Here is a 14,490-nt window from a genome sequence, read left to right as displayed (position 1 = left end):
CCTTTGAACAATGTGGGAATTGGGGGTGCTGACCCCCTGTGGAGTTGAAAATCAGTGTGTAACTTTTGACTCACCCCAAACTTAACTGCTAATAGCCTTACCGAGAAACAGTCAATTAACACATATTTTGTATGTTATATATGTATTATATTCTGTACTCTTACAATAAAGTAAGCTAGAGGAAAGGAAATGTTATTAAGAAAATCATAAGGAAGAGAAATAATTTATAGTACTATACTGTATTTATCAATACTGTAAGTTTACATTGTTTATAAGATGAATCGTCTGTCAATATATCAATATTGTCTTAATAATACAAAACACTGGGCATGTTATACCTATTACTAACTCGACATTAAAAATGAAAAGATAATGTGAAAAAGAAATTCATAGCTATTTACAGGTATAATGATTCATACATTGATAACAAAGAAGCAGCGATATGATTGCTTTATGGTAGCCTTCTGTTATGGATAGAATTCCTTCATGGTAGCCTACCTATATACTAATGAATGAACCCTTATAAAGTTTCATGGCGTACAGTATTCCAGTCATATTCATAATACAGTATTGTAAACACATGGTTACATTTTTTGAAAAACCACTTACCTGTGATGATAAGCTAATACACAGTTTCTCCAATTATAGGAAGGAAGGGGAGGGGTAGGAAGAAGGGAGGAACGGAGAGGGAGAGAAAGAGAAAGAGGGGAGAGGCTGGGAGGCACAGACATACCATATGGTATGTATGGTAATGTAATCCTTTGGAAGCAAAGTTATAAAACAGAAAACTAACACATTATTAATTTTATATTAAATATCATTCACCTTATGCCTTTGTAAGGATATACTATTATCTACATATATTTTACGCTTCATGGCATACTTAATTTTTCCTATGTGTTTAGGCTACGTGGTTCATCTGTGAGTTTTTTCAAATTGTTGCAAATCTCCAGAATTGTTTCAAATATGTTTATTGAAAAAAATCCATGTATAGATGAACCCAAGCAGTTCAAAACCTGTGTTGTTCAAGCGTCAACTGTACTATCGTAGTGGTAGATGATGATCATAGAGACTCTACTTTTTCATGAAAATTGCATCATCCAATTTTCTTATAATTATTTTTTAAGTGTATGTGAATTCCTCCACAGCAGGTTTTATCTCTGATTTTTGTACTCTTTAGTGCATCATGGTTTTCAGCATTTAGTAGCTGTGTAATAAATGTTCATTGAATGAATGAAACATATTTGTAGTATTGACCAGACCAATATAGGGGTGTTTGACAATTTTTACTTTTCTCTAGGCTGCTGACTCAATGTACTTCAGGAGAATCTTGGGAATATGTATTTTGAAATATATGCTGTGTAGATTTGATCATTGAAAACAATGATCAAATGTACACATTTAGGCCAAGGTAAATGTAGTATGCATAATTCAGAAGTATCCTGTAAGTTTTCTTTGGAACAGAGGACTCTTGAAATTCTTTCTAGCCCTGTGATTACATATGCTTAGTTTCAAACCTTAGAATGTAGACTGAAGTTGCAGCCTGTGGGCTTAGATTCTATAAAAAAAGGTTAAGAAAAAATTGAAGTATGGTCAAAATTATTCTTGAAAATTCTGTTAAATCTCTCATAAATTTGAAAATACAAACATTTATATATATAAACCTGTATAATAATAAAAGGGTTGAATGTATATATGTATAGTAATATATCATATATAATAAATAGGCCAAATGTGATTTTCCAGAAATTTTGAGAAAGAGTAGAGTTGAATTCAAGTAGGTTTAAGGTGTAATGATGAATCCACTAAATGCTCACTGTAGAAATCATTTGGATTGAATAATTTACTTTATCATGGAAAAGTTTGTCACAAGTTGATGAATGTTTATTTTCTGTTTTGTATGTGCAGACTGATATTTGTCTTTTCTCTGCTAGAGACATCATTTCAGTTTTCCATCCATTTTTATTTATGGACATACTGCCAGTGGAAAGACCTATGTAACACAAACTTTGTTGAAAACTTTAGAGGTAAGAATATCCGAAACTCATTGTTAATTGATTTTTATTCATAGACTCCTAGAAATAGAAGGGATCTGGGAGATGTTTAGTTTACCTTTCTCTGAAGGAATATCTTCTACATAAAACATTTCTGACCAACTTTTGGTTGAAGACCTTCAAAGACTGTAAGCTTCAGAAGGCATTGTTAAATAACTTGAGCCTTGATGTTAGAATGCACTTTTTAAGTTGAGCCAAATTCCTCTCTCTAACTTTCATTGGATGATAATATTTGGGGGAAAACACACATAATAATAAATTCTTTAAAAATACTAAAATCTGTTTTTTCTCCATTATTGTACATATTTGTAATATTGATAGTGATAAGTCTGAATCTCCACAAGTACAAAACTAAATATGTCACCTTTACCCTGCCCTTCTTCCCGTATTGCCTCTAACAGTGAATTTCACCATTCACACAGTTGTCTAAACTTGCTCTTTACTCTTTCTTTATCCTCACTCTCTCAGTAAATTGAACAGTAAACACATCCTGCTGATTCTGTATCATTAATGTCTTGACTCCATGTAGCTTGAATCGTAGCCATTGCTGCTACCTGAGTTTCATTTACCATTATTTCTTTCATTTATTTCCACAACAGTTTCCTAAGTGCAGTCTGTTCTCCACCCTGCAGCTAGTCCATGAAAATCTTAAATAAGATCTTTAGGAAAATGTTCGGGTGTTTTGCCTGATATATAAGACCCTTCGTGAGCTGAGTTCAGTTTATCTTTCTTAACATAATGCCTAAGAATTTGAGATAGAGTCTGGCAGACTCATGTTCTTCTTCAGGGTTCACCCCTTAGTGCTTTCGCATCTGAAAAGTAGGGCTAATAGTGACAACATTTGGAATTGTTGTGAGAATTCAGTGAGTTAATACATGAAAAGTGCTTACCACAATACTTAGTATATAGTAAGCACTCGATAAAGTTTAGCTGCTCTTGTTCGTGATTATTGCCACACCCTCTTTCATATCCTAAGCCAGGGATGGGCAGACTTTTTCTTACGGGCCAGATAGTAAATATTTCAGGCTTGCGGGCCAGGTACTTTATATTACAACCACTCAACTCCTCCTCAGTGTGGAAGCAGCCATGGATAGTATCTGTCTAAATGGGTATGGCTGTATATATCAAAACAGATTGCTAACCCAAAGGCTGTAGCTTGCTACCCCTGGTCCTAACTCTAGCTCAGAGTATGCGTGTTTTGTGTGGCATACTGAACTATTTACAGTTCTTGCTGTCTCTTACTTTCAACCCTTGGCACATACTTCTTGGAATGGCTTTCTTGTACTCGTTCACTCCAACTCTTCTACCCTATTATTTGGCAAATGCTTATTTATTTTGCTAGGTTTTCTTGTGTTTACACTTTGGGTAGCCTTTTTTGACTCTCTGGGCTGTGTTAGATGCCCCTCTGTTGTGCAGCCTCAGCACTCTGTGCTTAATTCTGTCATAATATTTATCCCTTTCAGCTGTGATAAATGTTTGTGTTTCCCTGGCTTGAAACTGTGAGTTTCTTGAGATTATTCCCAGCACAGTTCTTGGCATATATCAACTTAGGGATTTTAGCCTTTGATCCTGAAGATTGCCTGTGCATTTTAAAATACAGATGCCTGAGGTTCATACCAGGCTTCAGAACCTGAGTGTACAAGGTCCTGGCTCAGGCATTTGCATTTGGAACTCCCTGCATGAAGTGTCCAAAAATATCTATATTGAATAAAAGCATGAAAACTGAATATGAAAGTTCCATATTTAAGGGCTGTATATCATTTTTTAATGTATCTTGATTTTTGCTGCTACTTAAACATTGTAATGATGATTATCACCACTTTTGGTATAGGTACACAAAGAGACATTTAGAATATGCTGCCATTAAAGGTCATGGATAGCACACAGGTAGCAGTAAACAAGACAGTCTTAACAGAGCTATTGTGGACTCTCGTTTATAAAGGAGTAGGGGTAAAGGAAGTCAGAAAATGCTGGTGAAATTGTGCCTAAGTAAATATAATGAAGCCTTAGTTACACTGCTACTCTGAGAAAAAAAAGCCTCTTTATTGGGTGAGATTTATAGAATGTCGCTAAAAATAGTTATAGGTTCCATTATTTGTGCCAGATGCCACAAGCTGTCCTCCTCTGAGTGATCAGTACTGCTTTTGTGATTTCATTTTGAGAACAGACTATATTTATAAATCTTTTTTTTCCTTGTTACTTCTGGAATTAGCTCCATTTTGATAGTTCTCTAAATGAAGAGCTAGTTCTAAGTCCTCATAGGGGGATTACTCTGGTTTTTAACTCTTAAAAATGTTTTTTTGGTTTAGGTGTGTCCATAATTAAAAATATTATCTTAAAATTATAAGTAAGAAATTCCCACTAAGAATTTTAACATTCCCATGTTTTTGGGTTTCTTTGTAAGAATTCTTTAGCGGGAAATACAAGTTTGCTTTCAATCCCTGTAGGAAACAAATGAAAACTCAAATAATTAAAGTGAGTTTAATGGAGGGACTATAATATTTTACAAAGGTTGAAGAAATGTTAAGGGAACCAATAAGGGATGGTGATGTGCTGAGAGCCTTTACCTCCCTGAGACCTGAATGGCACAGGAAGGAGCTGTAATCAGGCCCCAGCAAGAGGTGTAGCCTTTGATGAGGGGCTGCCCAGCTCGACCTGTAGCCTTTGGTAGAAGGTGCAGCCACTGTCAAGCTGTGGGATGGGGGTGGGAGTCAAGGGAATGAATATTCAACTTCTTTCTCTTACCACTTTGCTTCTGTCTCCTGGTTCTTCCCATTGGCTGAATCCAGCCAGAGCCAGAAAATAAGAATCTGGGCGATGCAGTCTGTAGTGGTCAGCCTCCTGGGGCATTCTCCAAACTCCAGAGCAGTTTGGAGAACGGTGGGGTATATATTTAGAAGGGCAAATGGCGGATATCCAGCAGAGCCATTGTTGTGTATGTGTGTTTTCTATTTACACTTCTTTGGTTTTTGTTTTCAGCTTCCACATGTCTTTGTGAATTGTGTTGAATGCTTTACCTTGAGGCTGCTTTTGGAACAAATTTTAAACAAGCTGAATCATCTTAGTTCTTCAGAGGGTGAATGTTCTACTCAAATAACCTGTGAAACATTTAATGACTTCGTTCGCTTATTTAAACAAATAACCAAAGCTGAAAGTCTCAAGGATCAGACTGTATATATTGTAAGTATCATCTTATTTGAAAACTGATTGATTAGATCAATTTCCATATTTTTCTTTTGAGACTTATTATGTACAGTGCATTGTACAAGGTGCTTATGCAATATAAAAATGTTTTAGATATATTTCTTTTTTTAACTGAGGTATAGTTTTTTAATTGAGGTATGTATAGTTGATGTACAACATTAGATAAATTTCAGGTGTACAGCATAGTGAGTCACAATTTTTAAAGGTTATATTCCATTTATAGCTATTATAAAATATTGGCTGTATTCCCTGTGCTGTGCAATGTATCCTTGTAGCTTATTTATTTTATATGTAGTAGTTTGTACCTCTTAATTCCCTACCCTTATGTTGCCCCTCCTTCCTTCCCTCTCCCCATTGGTGACCACTAGTTTGTTCTCTTACCTATGAGTCTGTGGGTGTAGTTCTTATCTAAAGGGAGCTTCAGTGTAGTGGAAGAGCTATGACGTGACGTACTCAAATATGACTACATGTAGAATGGGATTAGTAATAACCATGATATGCAAAGCACTGATTCAGGCACATCTGGTACAGCTTCATAAGGTGATAACATTTGAGATAGATCTAAAAGAATGATTCGGGTATCATTAGGAAGAAACTGAAGAAGAGGAATTTCCTATGGAGGGAATTAGGCAAAGGCATGCAGATGGGAATGGAGGCCAGGGAATGCCAAATAGTCTGGTCTTAGTGGGTTTAAAGTATGAAGGAAGAAAAAGAAGAGTAGAAAGGTGGGTGGGGGTAGATCAGGGAGTGTCTTGAAAACCATACTAACGAGCTTTATTTCATTTCCTAGGCAGTGAGAGGCAAGGACATAGTGAAGACTAGAGCAACAAACATGCTTTAGGAAGATTGCTATGAAGGCATGTTGAATAGGTGAATTTGAGGGGATTGAAAGACATAGGCTAGATGGTTTTGAGGCTCTTGTAACTGTTTCCATTAGAGGAAATTTGGGCCTGGACTAGAGTTGGGGCAGAAGATGCAGAAAAGAATAAATGGAAGAGACAGCAAAGGTCAAACTTGTCAATTATGTATGGGGTAGGTCTGGGAAAGGTGAATTGTTTGATTTTAGGTTGGCTAAGTTTAAGTTTTAATTGTTACATCAATGTGAAAATAACTAGCAGACAACTGAAAATATATAACGTGTTTTACATTAGTGAGATTTTATAACACCGTAACCTTATTTTAAAAAATGATTATCTCTGGAATTGAAATTAAATTTTAATATAATACCTTCTCATAATGGCTAAGTTTATACTCACCAAAGGGACCACATCTTATGCATTCTTGCATCTCCTTAAATGTATAAAACAGTTCCTTCCACATTTTAATTTTGTTCATTTATTTATGCAAATATTTACTGAGTACTTCTTATGTGCTAGGCACTATTTTAGATACTGGAGATGGAACAGAGACAGAATAGTGTCTGCCCACTTGTGGCTAATTCCTCTAATTGAGGAAGATAGGTAGTAAGCAAGTTAATATGTAGTATGTCAGATGTGGTACATTAGAGTAAGGGAGAATCCACTGGGCAGGGGAGGCTAGTTGTTTTTCTAAGTGGGGAAGGCAGAGAAGATCTTACTGAGATGATGATAACTGAGCTGAAACCTGAAGGAAGCGAGGGGCAAGTCATGAAAATATCTGAAAAAAGAGTATTCCAAGCAAAGAGATTTACGTGAGCGTACAGAGGAGACTGGAGCATGCCTGTGTATTCAAAGAATATGAAGGAGGCCAGTTTGGCTGGAATATAGTTTAAGTAAGGGGGAGAGGGGTAATGTTGAGAATCAAATGAAGAGTACAGGTACATTTGATTCTTCATTTGAGAATCAAACGAAGAGTACAAGAGTACACTAGTGCAGGCTAGTGTTATGGGTTGATTTGTTTCCTCCAAAAATTCGTATGTTGAAATTCTAACCCCTACTACCTCAGAATATGACCTTATTTGTAAATGGGGTCGTTGCAGTTCTAATTAAAGTTGAGGTCATACTAGAGTAGATTGGGCCCCTCATCCAATATGACTGATGTCCTAATAAAAAGAAGAAATTTTGAGACAGACACGCACATAGAGAAAATGCCACATGAAGACTGGAGTTATGCTGCCACAAGGCAGGGGATTACCAGGAGCTAGGAGAGGGGCCTGATACAGATCCTTCTCTAAAACCTTCATGGGAAGCATGGCCCTGCCAATAACTTGATCTTGGACTTTTAGCTTCCAGAACTGTGAGATAATAAATTTCTGTTGGTTAAGCCACCCTGTTTGTGGTGCTTTGTTATGGTAGCCCTAGGAAACTAATACAACTAGTTATGAAGCATTTGTATTAATCTAGGCAAACAACATGTTGGCTTAGACCGGGGTAGTAGCAATGGATGTGGTAAGATATGGACTGGATATATTTTGAAGGTAGGGTTGACAGAATTTTCTGATAGAGTGAGTGTGGAGGAGGAGAAAAAGAAGTCAAGCATGACTCAAAAAAAAAAGTTTTTGTGCACTTGAAGGGATAAGGTTGTCATTATCCGAGTGGAGAAAACTGCAGCAGGTGGGGTCTTGCTGGGGGAGAAGGAGTGATGAGGAATTTGGTTTGGGGCATGTTAAGTCCAAGTAGAGATGTTCAGTTGGCAGTTGGATGCTTGAGCCTGAGGTCAGGAGAGGTTCAACATGGAGATACCATTTTGGACTTCTGAGCATATAGTAGTAGTACTTAAAGCTGTGAGACAGGATTAGGTCACCGAGAGAGTGAGTGAGTTAGAAAAGAGGTGAGGCCAGTGACCGAGTATTCTAGTGCTCCAGTGTTTAGGGGATGAAGAAATGAGGAGACCATAAATCAGTGATGTACTGATGTCCTATACAAAGAAAACTTGGAGAGTGCATAGTCCTGGAAGTCTCTCTGAGCTGCCCCTCTCCTGGTCCGTTGGCAAGAGGAAGTAAGGTTTTTGTTGGGGCTCTTTTGGTCCGTGCTGCTTGGCCTTCCTGTGTTGCCGGCTTCTTCAGCTCCACAAATGGGATATGTGAGGCAAAAAGACAACTTAGACAATTCACACTCTGAAGTGAGTTGTCATTCTTCTGGTCCTGAGGTCCCTAGCTGGTCTGCCTTCTTCTTTCCACCTTTCAGAGCCTCATTTGTTTTATATGTAATACTCAAGATTCTTAGTTTTACTTAGGAGGAAGAGGAAAGTGCATCTACTCCATCTTAGAAGCAAAAGTCTAATTTTTTTTTTTCTTAAGAGCCAGGTACATAGTGAAGAATTAATAACTGCTAGTATAGTTTGGCACTGTTACCTTGATTTATGCTAAGGCGACTCTAGTTTAACCCACCATTGTTTTTGCACCATTAGTGCAAATGTCACCATGATGAAAAAGGCATGTAAATTTTTGGTATTATTATGAAAATAGTTTTGACCTCACCAACTTCCTGAAAGAGTATCAGAAACAGCACGCCCCCCTGCCCTCACCTCACAGGGGGCCACAGACGACACTTCAAAAACCAGTGATGTAGGAAATAAGTTGATCTTTCACTGGGTAGGGTAGGCAACAAGATCACTGGTGGAGAGAGGGGTTTAAGGAAATGAGTCTACCATATCAGAAGGTCATTTATGTGGATTTTGAGATATCCAAAAAATACAGGAGTTATATTAGAGATGTGATAGTCAGAAACTATAATATTTAAAGACCAAGGAGGAGTGACCCCAGAGTGTTGGATGACTCCAACAAGTAGAGTTTCAAAGTTGTGTCTTTAGGGAAGAGGGAGAATCAATATTCTGCAAAGAGCCATGAGGAATAAGTAGGACCCAACTCACTTTTCAGGCCCAGTGGATCAAAGTAGGCATTCAATAAGTTATTTGTTAGATGACTAAACATTAGGGTGGAAAAGTTTGCAGGTGTTTAGCATAGAATATTATTTAGAGTAAATCGTAGAATGTTCACCTATCTAATATATGAATTGGTAAGTTTCAGCACTTGGGAAATAATGCAGAAAGATGTCTGAGGATGTTTTCTAGTCAGTAAACAAGCTTACAAATCAAGAGTCTATTAGAATACTTTCAGGTAAATTATTTAAAAAATGTTTGAATCTGAATTAAAATTTTAACTTCTTCAAATATTAGTTATTTGATAATTGCTTTTTTTTAAACATCTTTATTGGGGTATTATTGCTTTACAATGGTGTGTTAGTTTCTGCTGTATAACAAAGTGAATCAGCAAAAATATGGAACGCTTCACGAATTTGCGTGTCATCCTTGCACAGGGGCCGTGCTAATCTCTGTATGGTTCAATTTTAGTATATGTGCTGCTGAAGCAGGCACTGATAATTGCTTTTGAAGAAGGATCGTTTATTAAAATACCATAAAACCATTAATTACAGTGGGTTAATTGTATCCAGTCAGAAGAATGAACTATTAACTTATTGCTTCAGCTTTGTGTTTTGCATTAAAATGGGCATACAAATGGGCCAGTTTATTTGAATTAAACTGTGTCCTGTATTAGAGAGTTTTTAAATGGAAATTGATGGGAAAATTGCAATTGCGAATACATAGTTGAGAAACTAATTTGTATTTTTTTAGTGGTAAATGATTTTAGCTTTATTTTGTCTAAATGAATTAAGAATGAAATATCTTAAGTTGATTACTCTCATACATTGTTTCAAGCTGTCTATTAATCAATAAAACAGATACAAAACAATTTGGACTATTCAGGGAAATAATATTATATTCCCTGCATTTTAATTTTATTCCTAATTTAAATGATTATAATTTGCAACATAATCCCAGTAGCATTATCATAACACTGAACAAAAATTTAATCTTTCTTAACATGATCAGTTTTCTAGTTAAACAGGGTTTAGTATCAAGTTACAAAGTTCAAGCAAGAAAAGTTTTACATGATGAAATTCAGAATTTTCTTCTGTCAGGTCAGAAAGCTTTGTAATTATTGGTATGTGGTAGACATTTATCTTTTACTAAATGTAATTAAAAATGCACATAGTTTTTTTTTTTTAAATTAATTAATTAATTAATTTATTTTTGGCTGTGTTGAGTCTTCGTTTCTGTGTGAGGGCTTTCTCTCGTTGTGGCAAGCGGGGGCCACTCTTCATCGCGGTGTGCGGGCCTCTCACCATCGCGGCCTCTCTTGTTGCGGAGCACAGGCTCCAGACGCGCAGGCTCAGTAACTGTGGCTCACGGGCCCAGTTGCTCCGCGGCATGTGGGATCTTCCCAGACCAGGGCTCGAACCCGTGTCCGCTGCATTGGCAGGCAGATTCTCAACCACTAGGCCACCAGGGAAGCCCCACATAGTTTTATTAGTTTTATTTCTTGTATACCTATAAGAAAAGGTCCTTAGAGCATCTTAATTCATTATCTTTTTGATGGTATATCTTTAAAACAAACCTTTTTTAGTATAACTATGACCCATTCTCTAAAATCTGGGTTGAAACATGTTGTTAGTAGTTCATTTTTTAACTTATTTGACCTATTTGAAATGTCTTCCACAAATGTAAATACTGTTTAAAAAATTAATTCATAAGTTCCATTTTTTTTTAACATGGGAAGTTCAGATCTTGAATTGTGCATTATATTATGTAAATGTTTTGCTAAAGGGCTTTTTAAATCAATTTTGACACTGCTTTTCTTTTTTTCCATAAGGTTCTTGATAAAGCAGAGTATCTAAGAGATATGGAAGCAAATCTTTTACCTGGATTTCTTAGGTTACAAGAATTGGTAAGTGATGAATGAATCTTTTTCCCCTATGGCCTAATCAGTAGAACTGTATTGTCACATTTTTTCATTTTGCCAATTTGATAGGTGAGAAATAATCTCTTAATATAAAGTTGATATGCATTTCTCTATTATGTGTGAAGTTGAGCATTTTTTCAAAGTTAAAACAATTTGTGATTTGATAAGACTTATTCTTCAACTCTTTTAGCTTTTATTTTTGATTGTGAAGTGGCTAACACTGCTTTCTATTAAAAGATTTTAGGTGGTTGCTAGAGTAAATGGTGGGGGTGGGCTAGACTTTGAACTCTCTGCAAGAATTTTAAAATTTTCATTTCAGTAATCTAAAAGAATGATAAGTCTGTTCTGGATCATCTGATGTTCTGTCTCATGGCCACTCAGATTTTGGAATGAGCTTTGTGTTTCAACTTAAAATTGTGTTGGTACTGAATAACACTAATTCTACTGTGATTGTCATGGCCTAATAAGAAAAGAACAGGGAGAGACTTACTATGTAAATGTCAGGTGAAAGCCAAATAGTAATATGATGGCAACAACAGGCAGTAGTTTGTAGTAATTTGAATAAAGGAAATTGGTGAGAGAATTCAGTTTTTACTAATACTAGTTGCTATAGGAATGCTAAACTCAAAAGGACTGTGGCTGTTTCCTGTTAGTACCATATTCATGAAGTGAGCAAAGATTTAGTTTAGGCAAAACAGTAATGTTCATCATATTCAAATAATGTTAATTTAAATTTTACTAGTTTTACAGTTTTATATTTAACTTATAAATAAAAATATTTGGTTTTATAATGTTATAAGTACCTTGAGCATAAATAGTTTATACCTACTTAGTTTTATGTCTGTATTATTTAAGCATTAAGGAACATTATAATAAAAATTAAGTAAATATTTGGGGAGACAGTGCCTAGAGCATTTCCACCTTTGAAAAGTTAAATATATTACTCAAATTTGAGAAACTGCTAGAAGTTCTCAGCTGATTGCCACTGAAATCATTGTGTGCCTAAGGCTGACTCCTAAAATCCCCTTTTAGTAATAGTCTTGAGGGGAAGATGTGGCGAGGACAAGAGAAGAGTAAGTGTAGCTCTTGGTGACTTATCCTGGAAGTTTCCTCATGAAGTCTAGCCTTTCCCAGATTGGTTAACTCTTGGCATTTCACTACTGACACCAGGGACCCATCCTCATTGAGTAAAGGTCTCTTTCTCTTTTTAAAATTATTTATTTATTTATTTATTTATTTGTGGCTGTGTTGGGTCTTCGTTTCTGTGCGAGGGCTTTCTCTAGTTGCGGCAAGTGGGGGCCACTCTTCATCGTGGTGCGCGGGCCTCTCACTATCGTGACCTCTCTTGTTGCGGAGCACAGGCTCCAGACGCGCAGGCTCAGTAGTTGTGGCTCACGGGCCCAGCTGCTCCGCGGCATGTGGGATCTTCCCAGACCAGGGCTCGACCCCGTGTCCCCTGCATTAGCAGGCAGATTCTCAACCACTGTGCCACCAGGGAAGCCCTCTCTCTTTCTTTTTATTTATTTTTTGTTGTTGTTTGTTTGCATTTATCCATCCACTATTTCCCATTGTTTTGCTCAAGGACTCCCTCTCTGGTAGCCAGAGTGCATTCTTGCTGTCCTCTCGCCCTTCCAGTAAAGCTTACCCCACTATTTTTATCTTGTCACAGTACTTAGACCTTTGATCATGCATCCTGTCATAGTACTTAGGCCTTTCACTTTTTTTTAGTTTTAATTATGGAAGTTATTTGAAGAAAATGAAAAGATTCATAGTAAGCTCAACTCCATCAGAAAAGAAAATTGTTGTTTTGATGTTTCTGAAAACATGCTTGATTTTTAAATGTGTATTTCATTTAAGAGAAATATAGCAAAAGCATTTCACACTTTTTTATATTAAATACTTACCAGAGTAAAATGAAGTTTAAATTATGATAGATATCACTGTACATTGAAAGCACTTTCAGATGAACAGATGAGAACATTACCCAACTTAAAATCCTTTTATTTATTTTATAATATATATATTTAAATTTATTATTAATATACTTTTTTTTGTTTTTTTGGCTGTGTTGGGTCTTTGTGGCTGCGTGTGGGCTTTCTGTAGTTGTGGTGAGCGGGGGCTACTCTTCATTGCGGTGTGTGTGCTTCTCATTGTGGTGGCTTCTCTTGTTGCGGGGCATGGGCTCTACGTGCATGGGCTTCACTAGTTGCAGCACGTGGGCTCAGTAGTTGCAGCATGCGGGCTCAGGAGTTATGGCTCGCAGGTTCTAGAGCGCAGGCTCAGTAGTTGTGGCACACGAGCTTAGTTGCTCAGCGACATGTGGGATCTTCCTGGACCAGGGATCAAACCCGTGTCCTCTGCAGGTGGATTCTTAACCATTGCGCCACCAGGGAAGTCCTTAAAATCCTTTTAGACTGATAAATACCTCTATTGTTTTAAACCTCTCAGTATTTTTTTAACTGACTTTATAAAATTCTTCTGGGTAATCATATTTTAAAGCAAAAACAACTCAATGCTTTGTAATCAAGATTGTGTTTAGAGCATGCTTTTTTATCCCTATGGAAATGAATTCAAGGATTCTTAAAAATTAATAAGACAAAAAAGAGCATTTGAATGTAAAAATCTTTTTCTTTCTTTCATAAAGATGCTACATTTTCTGTGGAGTTACTAATTATTGAACTCAGCTATCTTTGTTAGCCAGAAGTATATTTCTCTAAATAATGAAAATTGGAATATAAGGTTACACATAAGTTAGAAATCAATAAATAGTAAATCACCATCAAAGTATAGTGTAATTTATGTATGACATTGGGTCCTAAGAATAGTTATAGAACAAAACAAATACGTCTGTTTTGTCAACTTGGGAGACGTCCAAAAGAACATGGGAAGCATTAAAATTTGTGTTGAGAATGCCAGGTGTCTATAGATAGATTCTAGCATTAGAATTAGCATTTGCGGCCACTCTGTAGAAGGATAACATACACATTGAGCTTGTTCTCTTAATGTTATTTTTGGAATACTAATTATAATTTCTACATGTATTTCAAAAGATGTGTGTTTACTTAACATTGGTATTTTGGATACTCAACACTTGTTTGTGTTTTTAATGTATACTCAACATCTTCTTGAATATACATTAAAATATGCAACTGATACTTTCTTTTCTCTGGGTACTATAGCCATTTTAATAATGAAAGATGTTAAGTTTTGTCTTTTTTGGTTTATTGATGTAAAGCGTGTGATTTCTTTGAAAATTCCCATAAAAAGTTCTTGTCTTAATCATTCAAGCAGATGTGTTTCTTAATTTCTATAAAATTAGTCATTGTGTGACTGTCCTAGCATTCATGGGTAACTGAATTGTCGATTAACCTAAAAGTTTTATGGAAATTCTAAGTAATTATGTTTGAAAATTTGCATACAAGGATGAGCTCCTTGATTGGGTTTTCTAAATATGGCTTATTAATATGCAAATAATTTGTTATATGTTGGAACTTTGCTGGATTTCTTTTGAAA

General features: G+C 36.1%; 1 protein-coding gene and 1 non-coding gene across 2 annotated transcripts in view; one reads left to right on the top strand and one right to left on the bottom strand.

The window, feature by feature from the left end:
- ORC5 (origin recognition complex subunit 5) overlaps positions 1-14,490 on the top strand; it is a 72,857-nt gene that overhangs the window by 2,330 nt on the left and 56,037 nt on the right. The window contains exons 2-4 of the mRNA XM_059932877.1: positions 1,935-2,027; positions 5,034-5,234; positions 10,888-10,962. Coding sequence (XP_059788860.1) covers positions 1,935-2,027; positions 5,034-5,234; positions 10,888-10,962 — 369 coding nt within the window. The remainder of the gene's footprint in view (positions 1-1,934; positions 2,028-5,033; positions 5,235-10,887; positions 10,963-14,490) is intronic.
- LOC132372304 (U6 spliceosomal RNA) lies at positions 9,449-9,551 on the bottom strand. The gene has a single exon (XR_009505172.1). It is a non-coding gene; the product is annotated as a U6 spliceosomal RNA (small nuclear RNA).

The sequence above is a fragment of the Balaenoptera ricei genome, chromosome 9 (assembly GCF_028023285.1).
Source record: "Balaenoptera ricei isolate mBalRic1 chromosome 9, mBalRic1.hap2, whole genome shotgun sequence".
NCBI classification, from domain to species: Eukaryota; Metazoa; Chordata; class Mammalia; order Artiodactyla; family Balaenopteridae; genus Balaenoptera; species Balaenoptera ricei.
This window is presented reverse-complemented; position numbering and strand designations above follow the sequence as displayed.